At 37.9% G+C, this 20,533-nt stretch overlaps 3 protein-coding genes across 6 annotated transcripts; 1 reads left to right on the top strand and 2 right to left on the bottom strand.

Annotated features, from left to right (window-relative positions):
• Positions 1-290: 290 nt before the first annotated feature.
• LOC128873240 (uncharacterized) lies at positions 291-12,194 on the bottom strand. The gene is made up of 8 exons (XM_054116644.1): positions 12,057-12,194; positions 10,310-10,342; positions 9,727-9,792; positions 6,394-6,641; positions 6,055-6,319; positions 5,579-5,972; positions 5,274-5,462; positions 291-3,824 (listed from the first exon to the last, which is right to left on the bottom strand). The coding sequence occupies exons 1-8, from the start codon at positions 12,132-12,134 to the stop codon at positions 1,930-1,932; spliced, it is 3,168 nt and encodes a 1,055-aa protein (XP_053972619.1). The 5' UTR covers positions 12,135-12,194; the 3' UTR covers positions 291-1,929.
• A 25-nt stretch (positions 12,195-12,219) lies between these two features.
• On the top strand, positions 12,220-16,246 carry LOC128873242 (nuclear pore complex protein Nup50). 2 transcript variants are annotated; one of them, XM_054116650.1, is made up of 5 exons: positions 12,220-12,368; positions 14,191-14,354; positions 14,425-15,365; positions 15,434-15,583; positions 15,646-16,246. In XM_054116650.1, exons 2-5 carry the CDS (start codon positions 14,199-14,201, stop codon positions 15,950-15,952), a joined length of 1,554 nt encoding a protein of 517 aa, XP_053972625.1. In that variant the 5' UTR covers positions 12,220-12,368; positions 14,191-14,198; the 3' UTR covers positions 15,953-16,246. The 2 variants fall into 2 exon arrangements, with proteins under 2 accessions (XP_053972625.1, XP_053972624.1); XM_054116649.1 differs by lacking the exon at positions 12,220-12,368 and adding an exon at positions 13,766-13,904.
• Positions 16,247-16,455: 209 nt separating this feature from the next.
• On the bottom strand, positions 16,456-20,283 carry LOC128873241 (protein lin-9 homolog). Of its 3 annotated transcripts, none has more exons than XM_054116646.1 (5): positions 20,159-20,283; positions 18,975-19,314; positions 17,834-18,907; positions 17,515-17,761; positions 16,456-17,439 (listed from the first exon to the last, which is right to left on the bottom strand). In XM_054116646.1, exons 1-5 carry the CDS (start codon positions 20,175-20,177, stop codon positions 17,248-17,250), a joined length of 1,872 nt encoding a protein of 623 aa, XP_053972621.1. In that variant the 5' UTR covers positions 20,178-20,283; the 3' UTR covers positions 16,456-17,247. The 3 variants fall into 3 exon arrangements, with proteins under 3 accessions (XP_053972621.1, XP_053972622.1, XP_053972620.1); XM_054116647.1 differs by lacking the exon at positions 20,159-20,283 and adding an exon at positions 19,811-19,949; XM_054116645.1 differs by lacking the exon at positions 20,159-20,283 and adding an exon at positions 19,837-19,944.
• Positions 20,284-20,533: the final 250 nt, after the last annotated feature.

Below are 20,533 nucleotides of genomic sequence, written 5' to 3'. Positions count from 1 at the left end.
GGCTATCGAACGCTCGCGCGCCACTACCGATCTCTTCTTGCAGCCTGTTGGCACAGCCGCTTGATTAGTTCCGCCATATTTACATATCATTAGCCGAGTGTTTGTTCGAGTCGAGGATTCCCCTCTCGCGACATCGTTGTTCGTCAATATGGGAAATAAAACTTATCACGCAGATCGAAATACCGCGTCGGCAAAAATCGTTGAGATAATGACGTGTAAATTTTTCGTCGTACTTTTCCACGCCAACGACAGCTGACAATGACGATTAGTAAACTGTTTACAACCTGAAATTTATTGTATTTCAGTTTCACTTTATTCATAAAAATACGAATTTCGATCTTAATCTCGTTGCCTACATTGCATAACAATTTCCACTTTTTTTCAGCTTTTCTTATTTTATACACTAGGTAAATGTATTGGACAAGCAGGCGGTATTTACCGCGCGAGAAAAAATGACAACGCAATAAATAGATTAACCAACTCAACTGCTTCATTACGCCCAATTTTTCATCGGACAAATTATCTCGACGATATCATCGCGATGACTCGTCGCTGTATAAATCGTTTATATTCGGCACAATGTAGTCGATGAAAGACATCCGCTTATACCGCGGATTAAAATGTAATGAATACTGGTACATCGAGTCGTTCAAGTAAACACTTGCAAATTCGGAAAAATGATACGCTAAAAATGATAACGACGTTCTTTTCCTACGAATTTACCCCGATGTAAACCATTTGAGAACGGCTCGCTCACACTCCATTCGTAAGAAACCTTATATAAATCATAAAATGAAGATGATACGTTACTCCTACAACGTTTTACCTACTTGTTAACGTACGCGCAATCTTAACGCCTAGGTTTTCGACTACGGTAACGCATTTTGATTAACGTCTTTACTTCTCACGCATTGTCCCTCTTAATGTCAATATGGCGACGTCCAAATCAGTCTATTTAATCGTACATACAAACTCGTGCATATCCGTAGAAATTATTGTAAAAAGTACCATTTTTAAATTACTATTAAGGCAGTATGGTAATATGACTCGGCTTACGTACGTAGACTTCCTTTTTAAGCCTTTCTACTCTTTCACAGATCAAAATCTGTTAGATATGTGCGTGTTTTCTACGCGTCGTTATTGCAAATGAACAGTGTTTACAAAGTTTTAACTGGCAAAAACATTCGCGTAAATAATTTTGTAGAGATACCATACAGAGTAATTCGATACCAATTATATGAGTCAACATTGCAAACATGAGTGTATAACCTAGATAAGTGAATCGGCATCTCTATTAATTTCTCCATGAATATATTATATTGTTTGATCGGAAGAAATTTGAAGTTGGTCCTCATGGTTCGTTAACTGTCACGAAAAGAACAAGGTAAACGTCTAATGAACAATAATCAATAAATAAACAAACAGACAACATAGATAATATTACAATCGTGAAGTAATTACGTATCCTTATAGGATGAAGTGCAAATGGTACTTAATTATCATCGTTATCGATGCCACAATCAAGGTTGTCGGTATACAAACGATTGCATTGTTTCTCAAGGCAGTACAGAAAGCTCTGGAACTGCTTACGGAAATCTGTAGCCATTACGAGTAACCTAATTCTCATTCCCTTTAGATATTCTAGATAAGTAACAAACACAAATGCATAACTGAACACGTACAAATTTGATAAACTCTCAAAAGTAACTCCTTGATTAAAGTTACCAACTGTTATGATAGTAAATAGTTTCGGATTTACCGTCGCGGAGTTACCGTATCAGACAAGTACCTTCAACGAAACATGCTTCGCTCAAGAAATCTTGGCATTCGATGAAAAGTAATCAAACATTATTCAATGAAAGAAAGAAAGTAAATATCTAGCCATGAGCATAACCAACGCGTTCGTAACGCATTCTAAGGTAACTAACTCTAACTAGTGGCAGCATTGCTACAATCAGTTTCCAGCATAGCTGACTCGAATTGCTCAAGCACTTGCATGCTCTCCGGGGACACAGCATTAATGCCCAAACGTTCCTTGTATCCGTTTCCGGATAATCGTCGCCGAGAATAATTGATAGTGTCGTTCATTGCTTGTTCCGGAGTGTCGCTGTCGCTCGTGCTGCTAACGCTGCTGCTACTGGTTGAACGTCTGCCACTGGATAAGTCTTGTCTCTCGGTATCAGCCTTATCATCAGGAACTGAGACCTCGTTGCGAAGTTCTAAGAAATTGCTTTGTGCGTTACATAAAGATGCCGATTCATGGCGATCCCTTCGATTGCTCGATACAATTTCCGCGAAAGATGCGATACGTCTTGAATAGTTCGTATCATTTTGACACGTGCCAGACAGTGTACTGTCCTCTTCGTCGTGATCAGGTTCACATTCGACTCTTATATACGTATTACCACGTTTACGTTCATACGTGATAACGTCGGCTGCTCGCGTTAACGAACTCGAAGTGGAGTCGAACGTATCGCTCTTGGTTGCATTATCTTTCTTTTGCCCCTTCTTCGCTGCGCTTCTGTTCGACAGCCAACTGGTCTGCTTCACCTCTCGATCGGTGAAGTTATCTTCAAAGTTACAGGACGACGTGTGCGTCCTGGTAACGAACTCGCTATTTGTATCTTCATCCGCGGTTTCACTGATATCGAGTTCGTTCTTCTCGGACGCATTGCCACTCTTGTATACTAGCTTTGCTCTAGATGGCGCTGGTATATGCGCTTCTTCCAATTTCACGTGCTCGAAGAATTTTGTGAGGGCACCGCGTTGCAATTGGACCGGAGACTCGTTTCGTTCGTTTGATTCCAACTGGTAGTCTTGATACAGTTGTTGTCGACCGATGATAGAGTCTTTGTCAGCTGCACCGAAGTCTCGTAAGTCTCGAGGATTATCGGTGACGATATAGGACTTGTTATGGCCTGCGAACAATGAGTGGAGAAGACCACCGGTTCTTGGCCTGTACTTTGGACGACTACTGAACACGGTTGCCTCCTCTGGCTCGGTTGACTTTGTGATTTGTAATTGTTTGTCGGATTCTCCACTATCGTAGGAAGGCAGTAAGATTTCTGTGGCTCTGGCAGATCGCAGTTGATTGATACCGAATTTACTCCTTGACTGCCTCGCCTTGGATTTTCGTCCGTTAAATGGCGATCGTTCCAACTGATACTCGGCTGTAATGGAGAGGTTCTCTGTGTCGATGATGCGGTTGAGCGCTGGTACTGCGCGGTTTGTTTGCTTCTTACGGTTACGACTGACTGCGTCGGGCAACTGTTTACCGACGAACATAGAGGAGTGGGCGACAGAGATTTCGGTCTGAAGGCGAGAGTTGTAGCCTGATGTGGTTGGCAACTTATAATTGAGCATTGCGGTGTGACTTTGGTCTTCGGAAGACTGACTTGCCCTTCTGGCTGGTTCTGTAATTTTTTTGACGATGAGGTATGACTGGTGTTTTTCTGATTGGACGCTACTGACTGGTAACTGGTAGGCGTAGGACACTTGAGGTTCTGCCCTATCGACATAGGCGATACTCGACCGGGGCAACTGATTGAGGACGATGGAGGAGTAGGACACAGCACTTTCTCGTTGTTCGGTATTAACGGTTGAGGAAGGCCCGACATCCGACTGGTTGACGGTTGATGAAGAGACACTGTTCGAGGAGATTGGGATGAGGAAGGTCGAAGAGGGAAGCTGACCGATGCCGATGGCATTGGAGAATCCTCGCTTTTTCTGAGCTGCATCACTTTTATGAAGTCCACAAGACGCTTTATAGATCTCTGAGTCTTCTCTTGTTTTCCTAATAATTCCTGACGCGTGCGATGTTGTAGCTGTGAGAATAAAGATAAAAGGATTTGTTACACAAATGATGAACACCGTGAAATACGAAAATAAGTTAAAACTTAAAAGTCACGTTGATTTTCTAACGGATAATATCGTAACAAAGATGAGCATGCTCTTAATACACGATGTAACGAACAAATCGATTTCGAATATTTCCCGTTTTTTGTAGTATCTACGCACATGTAGTTTTTTAATACGAATCTATACTCGTGTACTCTATTTGACGATTAACTATATTTATAACTGATAAGAAATGCATAAGCAATACACAATTTGAATTTAGAAAGAAGAAAGGATGAAACATTAATACCACTTTTTTTTACAAAACATTAAAGTCGGAATTGTTCGCGAAGGAAGCATCGTGCATTCCGTGTTTTCACGGATTAACGAATAAAATTATTGCTGTAGACGTATGGTGCACACGATCGAATATTATGTACAGTTCAATTTAAAAGAGATAGTTTTTACGTACATAGAGTCTACACCAATAATGTTAATAGAAGTTATAAAATGTCAGAGACAAATCGATTCATTGTAAAGTAAAGAGCCTCGATAGGAAAGTAAAGAATCACGTTTCCGATAGGGAAAAAAATCGACGTGTCTTTGAAAAATAATATTCAAAACGAAAAAGACAAGGAGAAACGTAGAGATCTTGCAGGTTCTCACCGATGAAAAAACAAAAGAGATGAAAAATATTTGCGTACAATTTCATTAAATGAACAGCATTCCAAATGAAAATAAATATTTATGAATTTCTTTCTACGCAGGCCACAGGACGAACCTGAAGTGACTGGCCGAGTAGTTGTGAGCGTTTTTCCAACTCGTAAACCTGCAATCTCAGATCCGAGTTTCGCTCGCGCAGCTCATATCTTTCTCTCTCTTTCTCCTCTGCAAGACATTTCGCGTTCAATACACGTTGCTTTTTTGTGCCCTATTACCGACGATCGACCAAAAAGTTCTTCTTAATTGCAAATTCTTCTGCCGTATTCGAGGAGCCGGTCTCACTCGCGGACACTTCTTCCGGCAGGCTGCTCTCTCGTTTATTCTCTCTGTGTGTCTACGCTCAATAAAGTCTGCGGCAACGCTGCGATACCTCGTTGCACGTTAAATCTAGAAATTGTGGACCCATGTTACACAATTTCCCGCTCTTCATTGGTACAACGTGCCTGCATTATCTAAAAGTTCTCTTTTTTTACCATTGGAACTGTACGCTAACTTTCGGTTATCGAATATAACCGAAAGTACCGCTTTGCTTTTTTTATTAAGCATATAAGGTACATTAAATAGATTCCGGACGGTGTCGCCGCGAAATGAGATAAGCGTGCCACGAACATTCATAACAAGCTAGTGTCTGCAGGAAACAAGAACTTTTTTGTCAATCACACGATCAACGTTACTACAGGTAAAGATCCTTTTAAAGGCCAAGGACGATTTACCGAATTCTTCGCTCTTCTTGAACGACGGACGTCCTTCCTCTTCCTCATCCTCCTCTCCTTCTTCGCCGTCATCGATCTCTTCCTCCTCTATTAACGCGCATTTGGGACATATTCTTGGTGGCGCCGGTGATATGGAGTGACAAGACACGTGATAATTGGATGCACAATTTTCACACACCGTAAGCGTACCTGTACCAACAGAAAATTACTCGATATATATTTTCATTTCCAAGGAATTCTATTACCAACTCAATGAAACTTACAAATCAGGTAACTGTTCTCTGGATGAAACGTTCGTAACGTACCTGGATTCCTGCAGGTTATACAGACTGCTGAATCATTGCTGATCCTTTCGATTGTCAGACTGGAAGGTAAGCCTGGTATGTGTACAGCTTTGTTGCCAATCGATTGAACAGACTTTACGGTGGGCACAGGCAACTGAATCTGACTGGGTCCATTTTCGGCTTTGACTTTGTTGGTGAAAACTTTACTTTCGGTTACGTTTCTAAGAATATTTGGCCTCGTAGTAGATTTCTGTACTGGAATCAATGACTTCATCACAGCCTTCGACGACGGTGGTGACGTCGATTTCGGTGGTAAAACTTTTACAGGGGGAGGCGATGGTCCGTTCATACGTGCGGTTGTTTGCCGTGTTTGCGGAACATTTCCAGATTGCAGATACGAATGTCTTTTCCGTTTCTGAAATATGTTAACGTACAGTTAGTACCAACGTAAACGATCAATTGTATCGGTATACCAAGACGACACTCGGATCATTTACCGTTGGCACATCTAGACTGGAATAAACAAATTGCGGATTGGCGGTGCTACGACGCTTCCTCTCAGCCCTTCTGTTCTGCAATTCGGCGCAAGTAACGGTAGTGATAAGGCCAAGTGCGCTCAGAAAATTGATTTTTTCAAACGTCTCGACCTTGCACTCTTTTTCTGATTCTTCCTTTTCAGACTTTTCGTTGGAATTCTCGTCCATGGAGACCTCGATAACGTCGTCCTCGCCAGAGATCGTTTCCACCGAACTTGACCGTTCTCTAAACACGAAACGAGTCAAGTAAATGGTACTATTGATTCCCAGAAATGTAAAAATTGGGTTGCGGTTACTCACTTTGTCGGTATACCATCATCCTGCGCGGGTGATGGTACATCGCCGTTTCTGACGACTTCTTCGTAGTCCTCCTTCGATTTCTTCGCATTGAAGTTATTCCCAGCGGTTTTAAGCTTCGTCTCGTTGTTATTCGTAATATGATTATTGTTGTTCAAGCCGAGAAGCGACGCGATGGAAACTTTCGCCCCGTTCGCATTTTCCGCTTTGAACGTTTCGACTTCCTTGCGCAGCCGCTGGACAACTTGCTTCTGCGCATTAAGATAGCAAACTATGAGCATTGGTCGTCGAAAACTTTCTTGGCAGACTGTGTTGCGGATCGTTTAAATACAAATTCGTGCCGTCGAGCGGCCAGGGAATATACACATGTATATTCTTAGCAAACTGTTCTATAAATCGCGAAAACCGCGTCGAACGCGAACACCGTTGTCCATTATACCTAAACAGAGATTATGAAGAGCACAATAATCTTTCAATTCTACTAAATGAATTCTCTCACCGGACAACACGTTTCTTAATTATCCCACAGTCGGACGAAAAATGAACAAGTATTCTACGAAAAAGAAACATCGGCCGAGTTGATTACGAATTCCTCGTTCCACAAACTCGTACTTTTTCTTTACTTTGCCAAAGTTCTTATCGAAAAGCGATACTGCTTCGAACATCGATCTCCCCGGCCAACTTCTCTGAAGAAAGGAAGAAACGGAGAGATTTGCTACGTTTACTGCGAGAGTGCAAATTTAGCCTGTAAAACCGCATCCTAAAAAATTTACCGCCAGAAGGTGAACGCCCTGTATATAGAACATTTCCAATAAAAAAATCAATAAAACTAACGAACAACTTTCAAGTTTTTGGAAACAGAGTTAGGGGGTGAGACGAAGGACGAAGAACCGTCGAAGAGCCAAAGCGGAGAAACGAGTGTGGGAAAACATGGAAAGTCGAGAGGAGGCAATGTGACAAGGTGAAGACTAACAGTGGAGGAGAGAAGAAAGAGAAAAAACGGGGAGATTTCGTAAAGAGCTGAAAACGTTTCTGCGGGACATTTTATTGATTGAGCCCTCCCGCCGCGCCGTTGCATGGCCGCTACTCTGCTTCCTCTTCGCCAAACTCCAATTCTCTCGCTCGCTCTCTGCGCTCTCACCGTCTCTCACACCCTCCGCCAACTCCTGGTCTGTGTATTCCCGGTCTATGTACACCCGGACCCCCACCCCCTCCTCGGAACGGACTCTCTTTATCCATTCCTATCCGTTTCGTGTATTTCCTTTGATCCAACGGCAATCTACCTGGATCGGCCGTTTATTGCCAACGTGGAAAGCAAAGAAAAACTGGTGAATAAAGTTGGAAGAAACAGCAAAGAAATCAAGAGGGATGGGAGGGACGCGTCCGCGCCAACAGGATTACCGCGGAGATGTTTGGGAAAGGATGCTGCGACGTAGCAAAGCGCATCCACCGGGGAGACTTGCCTTTACTTCCAACTCATCGTCGATTCACGAATTTGGAAAGAAACGCGTCCAAAGAGACTTTGAGGGGTCTTTGAAAATAGTTTCTTTGCGTGTTCGAGAGGTCATCTTCCTTTTTAATGGATGGATAGAAGCTCAAATATCTCAAATATGTAAGCAAGAATGAATTGTTAGTTTGTTCGAAATAAAACTCGAAAGTGACTCTACATCGAGCTTTCGGGAACCCCAAGATACGAAGGGATTGGCGCGTACGAGGAAGGAAAACAATAGCTGTCCTTGTCTATCGTTGATACGATCGACAAAGTTTGGCAAAGGTAGTCGGTTAACTCACACAACGAGTTCGTTATTTAATTATAACTGTGCATTGCTCATTTTAGCGGGCGTCCTACGAAGATATTGCAAGCAAACGCGGACTCCACGCGAAAGCATAAACTCGATAAAGTTTGGGAAATTCTCGATGAGCGCAGCCTAGCGGTATGTATTACATCATTTACATGATACTCGAGGAATCTGCAAGCTAACTCAAAGTCGATACACGAATTTAGATCTATAACGTCTGCGACACTATGAGTAAGCGCGTTACTCAGCTTGTCGCATGCACGCAGTGACATGGTAAGTACTGAAAATATCTGCAGCCTAATGGTCGATTTGATAACGTTCGCAACATTTTAGCGACGCGTATAGTTGATGAAACCAATATAGTCGTGTACTCGAGGTACCTTTGAACGAAATTTATGCTACAATTTTCCTTTGAAAAATTACCCTAGGCCGTTCGAAATGCTACGACCGAACAACAGTCGTTTCTGTTCGTCCCTGAACTGTTGACATCCAACCCATTCGAGGCCGCTATCGTCTTCATTCTCTACAGTTTCTACGACCTCGCTATATTTCTTCCACCGAGTATATCTGCAAGCTAATGCAAGATCGATACGGAAAGTTGATTCGATAACGTTTAAGAAATTTTTCATAAAAGTAACCTCGTACTTATCTCGGTAGAATCAACAACGCGTACCGTAACGGTTAAATGGTAATACGTATTTCCACGAATAGTAGGGAAACACGTATTCGACGTATCCGCAAGCTAACGCAAGGTCGATACACAGCTTGATCTCGTAATGTATATGTATATCGTTCACGAGGAACATCCTCAACCTTGTCGCAATTACGATGGACGAAGTTCTACACGATCGTGAAACTCCAGAACTTTCGTACTACTTTGTTCGAGTAACATATCCTCGAATACCGAATATGCGCGTGTATATTATAAAAGTTTATAGGCAATGCGAATGCATGCAGCAACAGACGCAAAGTTAAGAGACTTAATATACTGATTACAAATACAGTTGCAACGGTGATGCACTTAAATGACGGGAGTAATACCGTGATGGGCGTTAAAAGCATATTCGTTACGCCAGGTGATAAATGATTGAGAAAACTTGTCGCAAAGTTTGTTTTAACCTTGAAACTCAAGGCAACCTTTTTTCACATTTCTGTATATTCCATTTGTCGATGAGAACCGAATGTCGCAAACGAGCCGTATAATTTTCTCATAAACAATGTTTAAACTTTCAACAGCGTAAAGCGTGCAGCTCTTTCAAGAGCCTGTACATATTTCGAGCGTCTCGTCGCCTCGAAAATATTATTTCCGTGCGATCGATGCATCGATCAAGAAAGAATTTTCCCTCGAAAGGGTTAGTTCGACTATAAAATACTGCCTGTAACGTAACGCGCTGATATCGAGATGATAATTTCATACGACGTCGCTTCTATTCGCACGAAACGACAAGCTTAAATACGGAACGTAAACGTTCATGGACACGCCTGGCCTGGATCATCGCGAAAGAGTGAAGCTCGAGGAAATCAATTCTCAACTTACCTGGCATCTTCCCAACGACACGATGTGCAAGTGAATCTTTTGTATCTGGCCGAGAATGTCTGTGTTCTGCAAAGCAAAGAGATATAAATCATTTTAAACTCGCGATGCCATACGTTTCTACGCATATACTGTGCCGTTCAAACACGCAAACTGTTGCCGTAATAACGCAAAAGATAAAAAAATCAAAGAAATGCTCGGTTTTCATTTGAAATTTCCCAGCCTACTTCGGTATGGTAACTGTAGCATTACAACCGTGACATAAGATGTAGTTATACGCGGAAGACAATCAATTTACGCGCCACGTAACTGACGTAACAGTCACCACCGCCTAATTATAGATCTCATAGTAGACAATGGCGTATTTTTAATTCGAACAAAAACTTCGCTGTTATATTTTTTATCGAAAAAATCGTGACAACAGGTGGAAACGATAATTATTCGATTACGGTACAGTGTACCTTTCTCCTCAAACAAGTGTAGATCAATTCTGCCGTAATTACGTCCTTTTCAATTAAAGTGCCTACAATCGCGTATTTATCAAGTTCGGATTGGATTACAGATTAGAAAAGGTGAAATTACTTACGTTGGGGTCATCTTTCAGCTTGCCCACACAGATCTATAATTCAAACAGAAAGTTCCAGATTAATTACCTTTTAAATGTAATTTAACTATTTCGTCTAATCTTGAAATATCACAACTTCGTCAAGTGGTTGAAAAGTAAAAGTTTTAAAGAGCGAAAAAGATGGTAGGGAAGAATTGTAAATGGATCGAATGATACCGACCGAAAGTATGCGAAACTGTAATAGAGACGAATATACGTATGTATAATTTCGAGTTACGCGAGACAAGGTCGGTAGAGCAGGGCCCAACGTCGATCGTGCGCTGAGAAAAACTTTACTCTGTGCGCATATCCCTCTAGCGTTCTTGCTAGTTAATAAAAGTTTGCTCGTAATGGGCGAAACAAGGCACGCGCGAACGTACGATGCGACATTATTGGTTTATATGTACCAAAATACGTTGGAAACTCGTCGATAGTATGCCTTGACCTTATGTGCATTTACAATGCAAAGCTTATCGCTAATGAAAAGTTAATAATAAATTTCTAACACGATCGGTATTATAATTCTAACGATAAATATTCTTTAACTGCTGATGGTAAATTTGACAAGTTTCTCGTTAAACATAAGGGGAGAGGATAAGTACGAGGCGTGATGGGATATAGTAAAAGTTGGTTGTCAAACAAAAGCTGATGGTCAAATTGAAGTTTATGGTAATTAAAAGAAAAAACGAACTGATCGAAGACAATATTTAGACAGGGGAAGAAAATTGAACGCGATAAGGAGAGAGAATAGAACTACGTATAGGAGTTAGGATGATCAAGAGAGGGAGAGAGAGAGAAAGACAGGGGAAGGGGGTTAACTGAACAAGTGAGTAACCGAATGAACGAACGAGAGAGGGACGGAATATTGGTTCTCAAAGTCATGCGACGCATCGGTCGAAGCACTCTACCACAAAGGTTAAGGTCTGAACACTCGTTCACCTTCGAGTTTGTATGTTTCGTAAAAAAAAAAAAAAATAACCACTGTTCTGCGCAAACTTGCCCCATGATTTAAGGCGAGCAAAAGTTACTTCGGAACTTGTTACGCTTCTTTCGCTTTTGATAGCGCGCAACGCTGTTCGTGCAGCCGAAGATGAAACAGTTTTACAAATGTCCAATACGAGTGAAAGGAATGTTAGGAAATGCTATTATGTACTATTAAAAAATAGATCGGACAGACATATGGCATATCAGTATCTCAGTTTTCGTCGGTGTCCCGCACTAATCGGACATCTTTGATCGCGATGATTGTTTCACGAATCTTCGAGGAATTTACGTTAAAGAAACGAATTCAGTAAATATAGTATGGAAGTATGCATTTATGCACGCGCGCGCGTGCCTTGTGCGTACATGCGTTCGTGCACGCATTGTACGTGGAAATGCCAAGAAAACTGAACAAAAAGAAACGAATTTCCAAAGAAAAATGTTGCGAGCGTTTAATTATCGATTGCTTTATAACGTTCCCTCGGAAATAAAGTATTTAGCATCGACAGATACGTGCTAAATCGCTTGCAAAAACTTGTTCACTTTTTATGTTGATTATTTATCGAGCGTGTTACCTAGATTTTTCAATCAATAGACGACAGCGCGTGCAATAGTAGGAAAAATTCGGTGCTCGGTTAAAAATTATTCGTCAACTTACTCGCCCACAGGTTCCTTTGGATTTGTACTCTCAATCTTTAAATCGCTTTCGACATACATATATGCACATATCATGCATCGTGAAACTCACCTGATGATCGCGTATGGCATTTTTCAGCTTATTTTGCACGGCGAGAATTTCAGCTTGCAAACTCTTCGATATCTCCATATTTTTACTATGCGTTTATTCGTTTTTCCTCCCTGTTCAAAAATCCGGCTGATTTTAGCGAGAGAAGAGGAGGACGGGAAACCCCTCCTCCCTCTCTCACTCTCACTCTCCCACCAAATTGACGAGAACAGCGGTATACGCTCCGATCAACCGCACGCACGGCGCGCACCAGCCACCAACTCTTCGAGCCACCGCGACGACACTTGACCGTTTTAACTTAGGAAAATCGAACAGGTAAAAATGTCACAGGCACACTTTGTCCCTCTGTTACGTACGTACATATGAATATCCTTATTTCACGGCACCGAACAGACCAAATAACGTCGTGAAACCGCGTACCAAAGTGAATTGTTCGCTCATCAACGAGCGTCTGTGCTGCCACCAGCACTGTTGCCTCCGTACACGGACGTGCCAAGTTGCTCGAGATCCCCTGGCACCCCTAGCCCTAGCCCACAATCTTTCTCTCTTTCTCCCCCAGCCTTTCTTCCTCCCTCTCGTTGCGTTGTATGCCCAGGGATCCGACGCGCTCCTTGAAAGCGAGTTTTCGCGCCAAGCTTGTACAACCGGTATGCGTGCTGTACCAAACAGCCTTCCAGTTTATCTTCCAATTTTATTTAACTTGTATTTTCATTCACGTTCGACAACCGACACGACTTGCACTTACGAATTTACAAAACCACAGGACGGACAAGGAAAAGATTTTCTCGAGACAAATCTTGTATGATAGTGAACGTTGGTAATGCCGGCGATAGTGGCGCCACGTATTTGCGATTACGAAACGAAACGAAACGGCGTTCACGGTAGGAGACAAGCGTACTCATTCCTTGAAGCCGGAGACGCGTTTCGGAATTTCTGCGCATTTGAAGATACGTCTTAACATGGCTACACTTATTAGGCACATTAAGTTAGATTAACAATTATATCCCACGATTTGTATCCTTTTCATACCTCTATCGATTCATTATTCTAGAAAACCTACTTTCTTGAAAACTACAAAAAAATACTATACTCTTTTCATACATGTAAAACTTTAATCATATACAGTCTATAACTTCATATACTATATATTGGTTGCTCCTAGAGGAAATATAAATACACGCACATATATACTGGAGTGTGGAATTTAAATCGATCATCTGTACATGATAGCAGTACATCACGTGATCTTTCTTCATGTATACATGGTATAGACTGTATATTTTATAATGAATACATATAGAAAGATATGATAATATCTTCATCAATTTATTTTACGCTATGGTAAACTTCCACCATAGAAATGGACTACTTTTTGTATATAAACAGAATTGCCTTAACAATTTATATTAATTGCAGAACTTCCCTTGAAATTTCTGTAGAAGTTAAAAGTTTAGAACACGGTAAAGACAAAGAATATCAATTCGTCGATTTACATCTACTATAAATTTTTCTAAATTTTCAAATAAATTATAGTTACATGTTATGATTATATTTTTTACTTATCATTTGTAACAATAAAGATATTTAGTAAATACCACCTTATAGAATTTAAAAAAGTACTTTTATACTCGTTCAAATTGCTTTTGTAAATGTTGCGTTATCTTACCATTGAGAGTAGATTAAGATATATGTTTATAGCGTAAATATCAAATAGTACTCAAATTATTATACTGTTGTTTAACCTTTCAAGATAAAGTTTGACGTTCGTTGTATACTAGTTTGATCGACAAACACGCATGCGTAACCCTTAAAAAATTGTGCTCTACTGCTCAAGTATCTATGATTTCTCATGTACGTTAACCATATAGTACAATATAAGTGTAATTAAATTAATTTCAATAAACTTCTTTATAGTGTTAAGTTTATTAAATATTGTAACTTCATTCAATTTTTATTGCAAAAATAAGAAAATCAATATCATGATATTTGAAAGGCTGAGAGGTTATGTTACGATTATTCCTTCCGTTTTATTTAGAAGATATTATAACTTATCCAATTTACTATAACGTTTTCGACAATAGTTACAATTTCTTCAATATAAACTTTTTTCTATTTTGTCTTCTCTTTCATTTAATAGTATTAAAAATGTCGTCTAAGAGATCCGCGACTACGGAATTAAATCATGACAATTGGCAAGAAGAACACGAACCCGAAGACGCCGGAACATTTACAAAAGCATCCGATGATGTACTTGAAAAAAGAGTTGTTAAAAGGGCTAAGCGTCGTTTACAAGCTACAGAAGTAAGTAACTCTTGTATTTTTATATTTGTTAATTTAAGTACTTCTATATTTATCATTGATTAATTTTCAGGATAATACCAGAAGTACATTCGGTACATTTGCAGGCTTTAAAGTAGAATCATCTACACCTCAGAGTTCACCATTCAGCTTTTTAGTTAATAGTAATACTCCTGATGCAAATTTAAAAACGCACACAACCGTCAACAAATCTCCAGCAAGTAACGGAGCATCTAAAGGCAGTGAAAATGGCACGAATAAAAAAGAAAATTCTGAAGTGCAAACATCATCCAGCACAACTACAAGTAAAAAGAGTTCTTGCGAACAAGAAGATCAAAATATATTTAAGAAATCTTCTGATTATTTTGCTAAATTAAAAGGGTTGAATGAAAGTGTGGCACAATGGATTAAAACTCATGTAGATGCAAATTCATTTTGTATTCTAACACCTATTTTTAGAGATTATGAAAGATATCTTAAAGAAATTGAAGCAAAACATGGAAATGGAACCGATAAGGCAACATATATATCAGAGAATGTGCAGCCTGTGCATACTAGTGATAATAAGGAGAGTCCAAGTACAGAAAAAAAACTTACTAACTCTCCATTTGGAGGGACAAGTCCAAAATTTCCTTTGAATTCAACAGATTGGAAGCGTGAAAAATCAATTTTTGACCTATATTCACCTAAATCTGTATTTGGTAAATCAGAGCATACCGCAGATATTAGTAAATCTATTTTTAGTAATACAGAGCAATCTACGGGTACGCATAAATCTGTTTTTGGTAACATAGACCATAATGCTGGGACTAAAAGTGTATTTGGAAATGTGAACTCAGAAAAGAACTCGTTTTTGAGTAAACCATCTACTGTCTCAGATAATAAATCAGAAGAACAAGAGTCAAAATCAGATTTAAAATCTACGAGTAGTTCTTTTGGTCCAGCTAGTACTTTCTGTTTTGGTCAAAGTTCTTCTACTACTAGTAATACACCAACTGGTTTTAGTTTTGGAAGGTATTTGGAAGGCTCTCTCATTTACTCATGTATAAATCAGTACATTTTAATAACGTTTTAATTTGTAGTGCCAAACCATTTACATTCGGAGCTCAAGTTGTAAAACCACAAGAGTCTGAGGATAAATCAGAAACTGAAGTAAAAGATGATGAAGATGAGGAACCACCAAAAGTAGAGTATAAGAAAGTAACAGAAGAAGGTGCCATCTATGAACAAAGGTAATACTCTGTAATAAACATATTTCTAATAACAAAATTTACTCGTATTGCATTTGTTACAGATGTAAAGTTTTCATAAAGAAAGATGGTAATTTTACTAGTAGAGGTGTAGGAATACTGTTTTTAAAGCCAACTCCAAATGATAAAACGCAATTAATAGTACGTGCAGAGACCTCTCTGGGAAATTTACTGCTCAATACTTTATTAACTGAAAGTATTCCAACAGTACGCATGGATAAAACCACAATAATGTTGGTTTGTTTGCCAATGCCTGAATCTACACCACCACCGGTATCAGTCTTGTTAAGAGTAAAAACAGCTGAAGATGCAGACGCGTTAATTAACGCACTGAATAAACATAAGAAATGAAGGAAACAATAGGTTGTATTGAAACTTGCAAGAGATATGAGAGTTGGTGTTACAACGCAATTAAATAAGACATATGTGACATGTTATACACAGAACATATTCAAATAAATTTGAATGATTACTAACGATTCTACGGAAAAAATACAATTTTTCGCTGTTAAATATAAATTTCATGTATGTTGGAAGATTTTTTACTTTAATGCTACAATATAAACTGTTATGTAAATTACGACTGCAAAAGTAAAATTCTTTTTTATTTTCCACTACACGAAATATACTCTATAACGTCATTACTGTAATTAATGTTGATATAAGAATGTATACTTAAAAAATAAATGTGTCTGAAATTTAGAACAATTAATATACATACTTTTATTTGTCAAGATTATCACAATACTTACAAAATTTATTTTCATTTATATAACAAAAATAGGGATACTTAAATTTTTTTCTTTTCGAATAATAAACAAATTTCATAGCATCACTAAAAGAAATTATAAAGGAACTGTAATAATTAAATGACATAATATATTTTTAATATAACCTATTTTACATACAATTATAAAGATAATTTGTCATTGAAAATAATGTCTATATTGAAATTATTTATATTAACTTTACGTGTGTAATTGTAGTAAATTTCTATTTTATTGTGAATAAGATTTATTTCAAAAGAATTGTATATTTTTACCACTCATAATGTATTTACAATTTATTTCGCAATGTTAGTGAATATGCCTAATATACAGAACTATAGAGAATTACTAAATGATACTAATATAATAATTATATATTAATCTGTTCAATTATTAATAGACAAACAAAAAAGAACAATTATATTTTACAAACTGAAAATATTATAATTTAAAATCATTAATTTCTATACGAAGTTTATGAAAACTGTCACTGTAGAACGTGCATATTCTATTTACAGCAGTATTAATGATTTAGTAATTGAAAGATAACTTCGCGTTGTATTTAAATTGCAAAGCTGACATGTAAATCTTTAAAATATGAACATTTTTAAACGTTTAATGCAATTAACAGCACATTATTCTAAAAGCATTTACAGAATGCAGCTTGAAAAAGTAGTTTTAGAAACATTGTATGTACAGTAGTGTTAATACACATTTGTATCCTAATAATATAGATACTCTTTAATAATGATATGCCTTATACAAAAAGATAATAAAATAAAGTTGGATTTTCTTATAAAATATTGTAGTATTATGTTCTATATCTGTTTTAGTAATGTACATGTATTAAAAGTATTGCGAAGATTACTTTTACATTTGCTAAGCCCTTTGAGCCATAAATGGTGTTAAAGCACCTCTTTGTCCAAGACCTAATTGTATATGTTGCATATGTATTTCGACACAATTTTGAAAAACTTGTTGATTCTGTGGACTCAGTTTTGAACGTATTTGTTCCATAGTACCCTGTAATACTTTCAGTTCGTATGCGTTTCGGTCTGAATCAGATAAACTCTAGAACATGAGAAAAATTGTATAAACAATGGTGTCAAGAAGTAGTGGTTATATCGAACGAATGGTTAGTATTACCTTCACTTGAAGCATTAGAGCGGTTAAATCTGTTACTAATTGAGTCATTTTCCCAGGTTCCTTGTCATTGATAATATTATTTCTAGTGATCATATCTGCCGCTTCCTGTCTACACTTTTCACGAAGGTGGGATGGAGCTAGCATAGCAGCCACGCTAGGTTCAGGAGCCATTTCTTGACATAATTCTTGGACATCGTTCAGAAAATCTTGAAGAGCAGTATTCATTTTCTCCAATTCAACCACAATTCTAAAATCAATATAAATATGTATAGGAGAATCGTAAATCTAATATACATTATTAAATAAAGTAGTCAATTACCCTGCATATCTTCTCTCAAAATCCGGTGGAAGTGGTTCTCCAAAAGATCGTCTTTTTTCTGCTTCACTATTCATCTCTTTCAATTTTTTAAGCTTTATTTTTTTTGCGGCTAATATTTTATTTACTTTTACCATAAATTCAAGTAATTTAAGAGGATAACCATTCATAGTTCCACCAATATGAGATTTCTTTGGCAGCGCTACAGAAGCATTAGATATTAAAGGATCGCTATTTAGACGCGGAGACATTAACTTCATTGCATACGGTGGAGATGGTACATATTGTACATGTCTAGGTCTAAACTTTTGAGCAAACGATGCAACACTTATTGTTTCTGGTGGCTCATTTGACAGTACTTCATAATCTGGGACACTATGTGTTCCAAGTCCAGCACGTTCAAATGTAATTCTATAAGTATTATTACTAGTATCCACTGCATCAATACTTCCAGTGAATAATCCATCTTGTGGTTTTCTCAGTCTTGCTGTAACTTTGGTACCTATTACTAATTGCAATGGTATTTCTGGTGGTAAATCTTTGTAACTATTAACATCTGCAGCTTTTCTTTGCTGTAGCATTCGAATTTTTTGTCTTTTCCTTTCTAGCTCTCGTCTTTCTTCTTCAAAGAATGATTGAGAACATCTTCGTGGTTTACCCATCATTCTTCTTATTTTACACCATTCAACACGAGTTAATTTCCGAGTTTTTAATTGTGGAAATGATTCTTTCAAGCATATCATAAAATCATTATCACCTTCAAAAAGTGTCTTATCAATGTTACTATAGAACCACTCGTAACAAACCCATTTGTGTGCTTTTGGTAACTTTAATAAATTTCTTAATCTCATGCCAATCTTTTGTCCAATTTTACGATCTGGAGACGAAGGTTGTAAAGGTTTATCAGGTTCTTTTTCTTGTTTAATTGGTGTCACTGTAGGTGTCAATGGTTGGGTTAACATATTATTATTTTTTCGTGGCTCATTGGTTATTCTATTTTGTTTTTTTGCTGGAGAAGGTCTAGGTATTTTTTTAGGAGATTGTTTAGTATCTGGTTGAGATGGATCCTTTTTGATTCTAGAAAATATATATTAGAGACAATATGAATTAAACCCTTTATTATATACACAATGTGTAAACTTACCTATGATGCGGATGATTAACTAATATATCATCATAAAACAATTTATTTTTCTTTCTTATTCGTGCTGGCATTCCTCGTCGGTTTAGAACTTGAACCGGTTGAGTCGGAGGATTTGGTTTTGGTGGAGGTAGAGCACCTACTCTTTGCAACCCTAATGCTGCAGGTCCTAGTTCAGGAATTGGATCAGATTCTTCTGTATCCATATGCGAGTCTGTTGAATTATTTGAAATTTGTTGATCGTCCATATCCATTGTATCATCGTCGATTATTTCAGTTTTGATTTCATCGATCGAAGGGTAGCCTCCATTTTTTATAGATAATAGCGTTTCAGCAGATTCACCTAAAGCAAAGGCATTATATTCGTATTGAATGAGAAAATACATTTAATCGATTCTATAATGCTACATTTTTGTATCATGTCTGTTTTAGATTGCGCCCTGTGTATTACATATCGAAGAAATGCCTACAAATTTGGATTGTTTATAATTACAATTACCAGAATGTAAGGAAATCTAACTAAATATCAATGTGGAAATAATGTTTTAAATAAAATTATATCATCTTCTTTGAAGTTTTGAAATTATTACTTCATAATATTGTATACTATAATCTGTTAAAAGTAGATATGAAAAAAAGCACTGTATACAAATACTGGTAACCTCAAGTATAATCGTTCGTTTATTAATATAGAATTTATTAGTAATTCTTCATCCGCGATCGTGTCATGTAAAAACTTATTCGAATTGGTGATACGAAAAGAAACGAGAACTTGGTCGTTCTGCTGTTAGGTAGCAACATAACCAAACTTTTCGTAGTTTCGTAAACAGTATGCGTACTTATTGTATCAAGGTAAAAGCCATACTCGTCGAATTATTAACAGTAGGAAGACAAGGAAACATATCAGCTGATATACGTCTTGAAAATATTGTTTGGTAAATGAAGATTGAAATGGTAAAGATCGCCGTCCCGCTTGAATTGTGTATTGGTCATTTTTGAAATTTTAAACCAGACCTTTCTGAGCGCAATTAAAACACCAACCATAAGTCCGTAAACATCATCCAGAAAGATTTTACATGTCAACATTGAAGACTTCGAAACATTTATTTCTCCCGTACAACTACTTTTTTAATTTAATTAACCTTTGTTGGATTAATTTTATCAAGAATAAGTAAACTTTTACTCACTTTCAATCATCTCCGCCATGTTGCTATCAATGATGCATCATGGGTACGCATTTCCGTCGAGCTCGCCCGCTCCGCGGTGAATTTCGCTAGTGGTCCTTTTCCGGCGTTCCAAACGCTATGATTGGCTGGAAATTACTTTTAAATATTGAAACAGACTTTGTGGAATTTTTAAAAGTATATTAAAGCTAGAGGCGGCGTGTTACACGAAGAAATTAAAAATAGGTCAAGAACGATGCGATTTGAACGATTTCTTAACCTATACATTTGAAAATATGTATGAAGGTACCGTTTGCGTACACTCACAGACATAATTATTCGACACGATTCATTCAAAGTATGAATGTTGGACAGACGATATGTTACGAACGAGTTGTT

Source organism: Hylaeus volcanicus, chromosome 3 (assembly GCF_026283585.1).
Source record: "Hylaeus volcanicus isolate JK05 chromosome 3, UHH_iyHylVolc1.0_haploid, whole genome shotgun sequence".
Taxonomy (NCBI): domain Eukaryota; kingdom Metazoa; phylum Arthropoda; class Insecta; order Hymenoptera; family Colletidae; genus Hylaeus; species Hylaeus volcanicus.
The sequence above is the reverse complement of the archived record's forward strand: the minus strand, read 5'-3'. Positions and strand labels throughout refer to the sequence as shown.

Bases quoted from the DNA above. Each gene is read 5' to 3' on its own strand.
- LOC128873240 (XM_054116644.1), bottom strand. From the start codon at position 12,134: ATGGAGATATCGAAGAGTTTGCAAGCTGAAATTCTCGCCGTGCAAAAT. The intron at 6,320-6,393 runs GTGAGTAACCGC...TTTCGTGTTTAG, and splicing joins GATGATGGTATACCGACAAA to AGAACGGTCAAGTTCGGTGG. The intron at 5,973-6,054 runs GTAAATGATCCG...AACATATTTCAG, and splicing joins CCAGTCTAGATGTGCCAACG to AAACGGAAAAGACATTCGTA.
- LOC128873242 (XM_054116650.1), top strand. From the start codon at position 14,199: ATGTCGTCTAAGAGATCCGCGACTACGGAATTAAATCATGACAATTGG. The intron at 14,355-14,424 runs GTAAGTAACTCT...ATTAATTTTCAG, and splicing joins GTCGTTTACAAGCTACAGAA to GATAATACCAGAAGTACATT. The intron at 15,366-15,433 runs GTATTTGGAAGG...TTTAATTTGTAG, and splicing joins ACTGGTTTTAGTTTTGGAAG to TGCCAAACCATTTACATTCG.
- LOC128873241 (XM_054116645.1), bottom strand. From the start codon at position 19,873: ATGTTTCCTTGTCTTCCTACTGTTAATAATTCGACGA. The intron at 18,908-18,974 runs GTAAGTTTACAC...TATATTTTCTAG, and splicing joins GTTAATCATCCGCATCATAG to AATCAAAAAGGATCCATCTC. The intron at 17,762-17,833 runs GTAATTGACTAC...TATTGATTTTAG, and splicing joins TTTGAGAGAAGATATGCAGG to AATTGTGGTTGAATTGGAGA.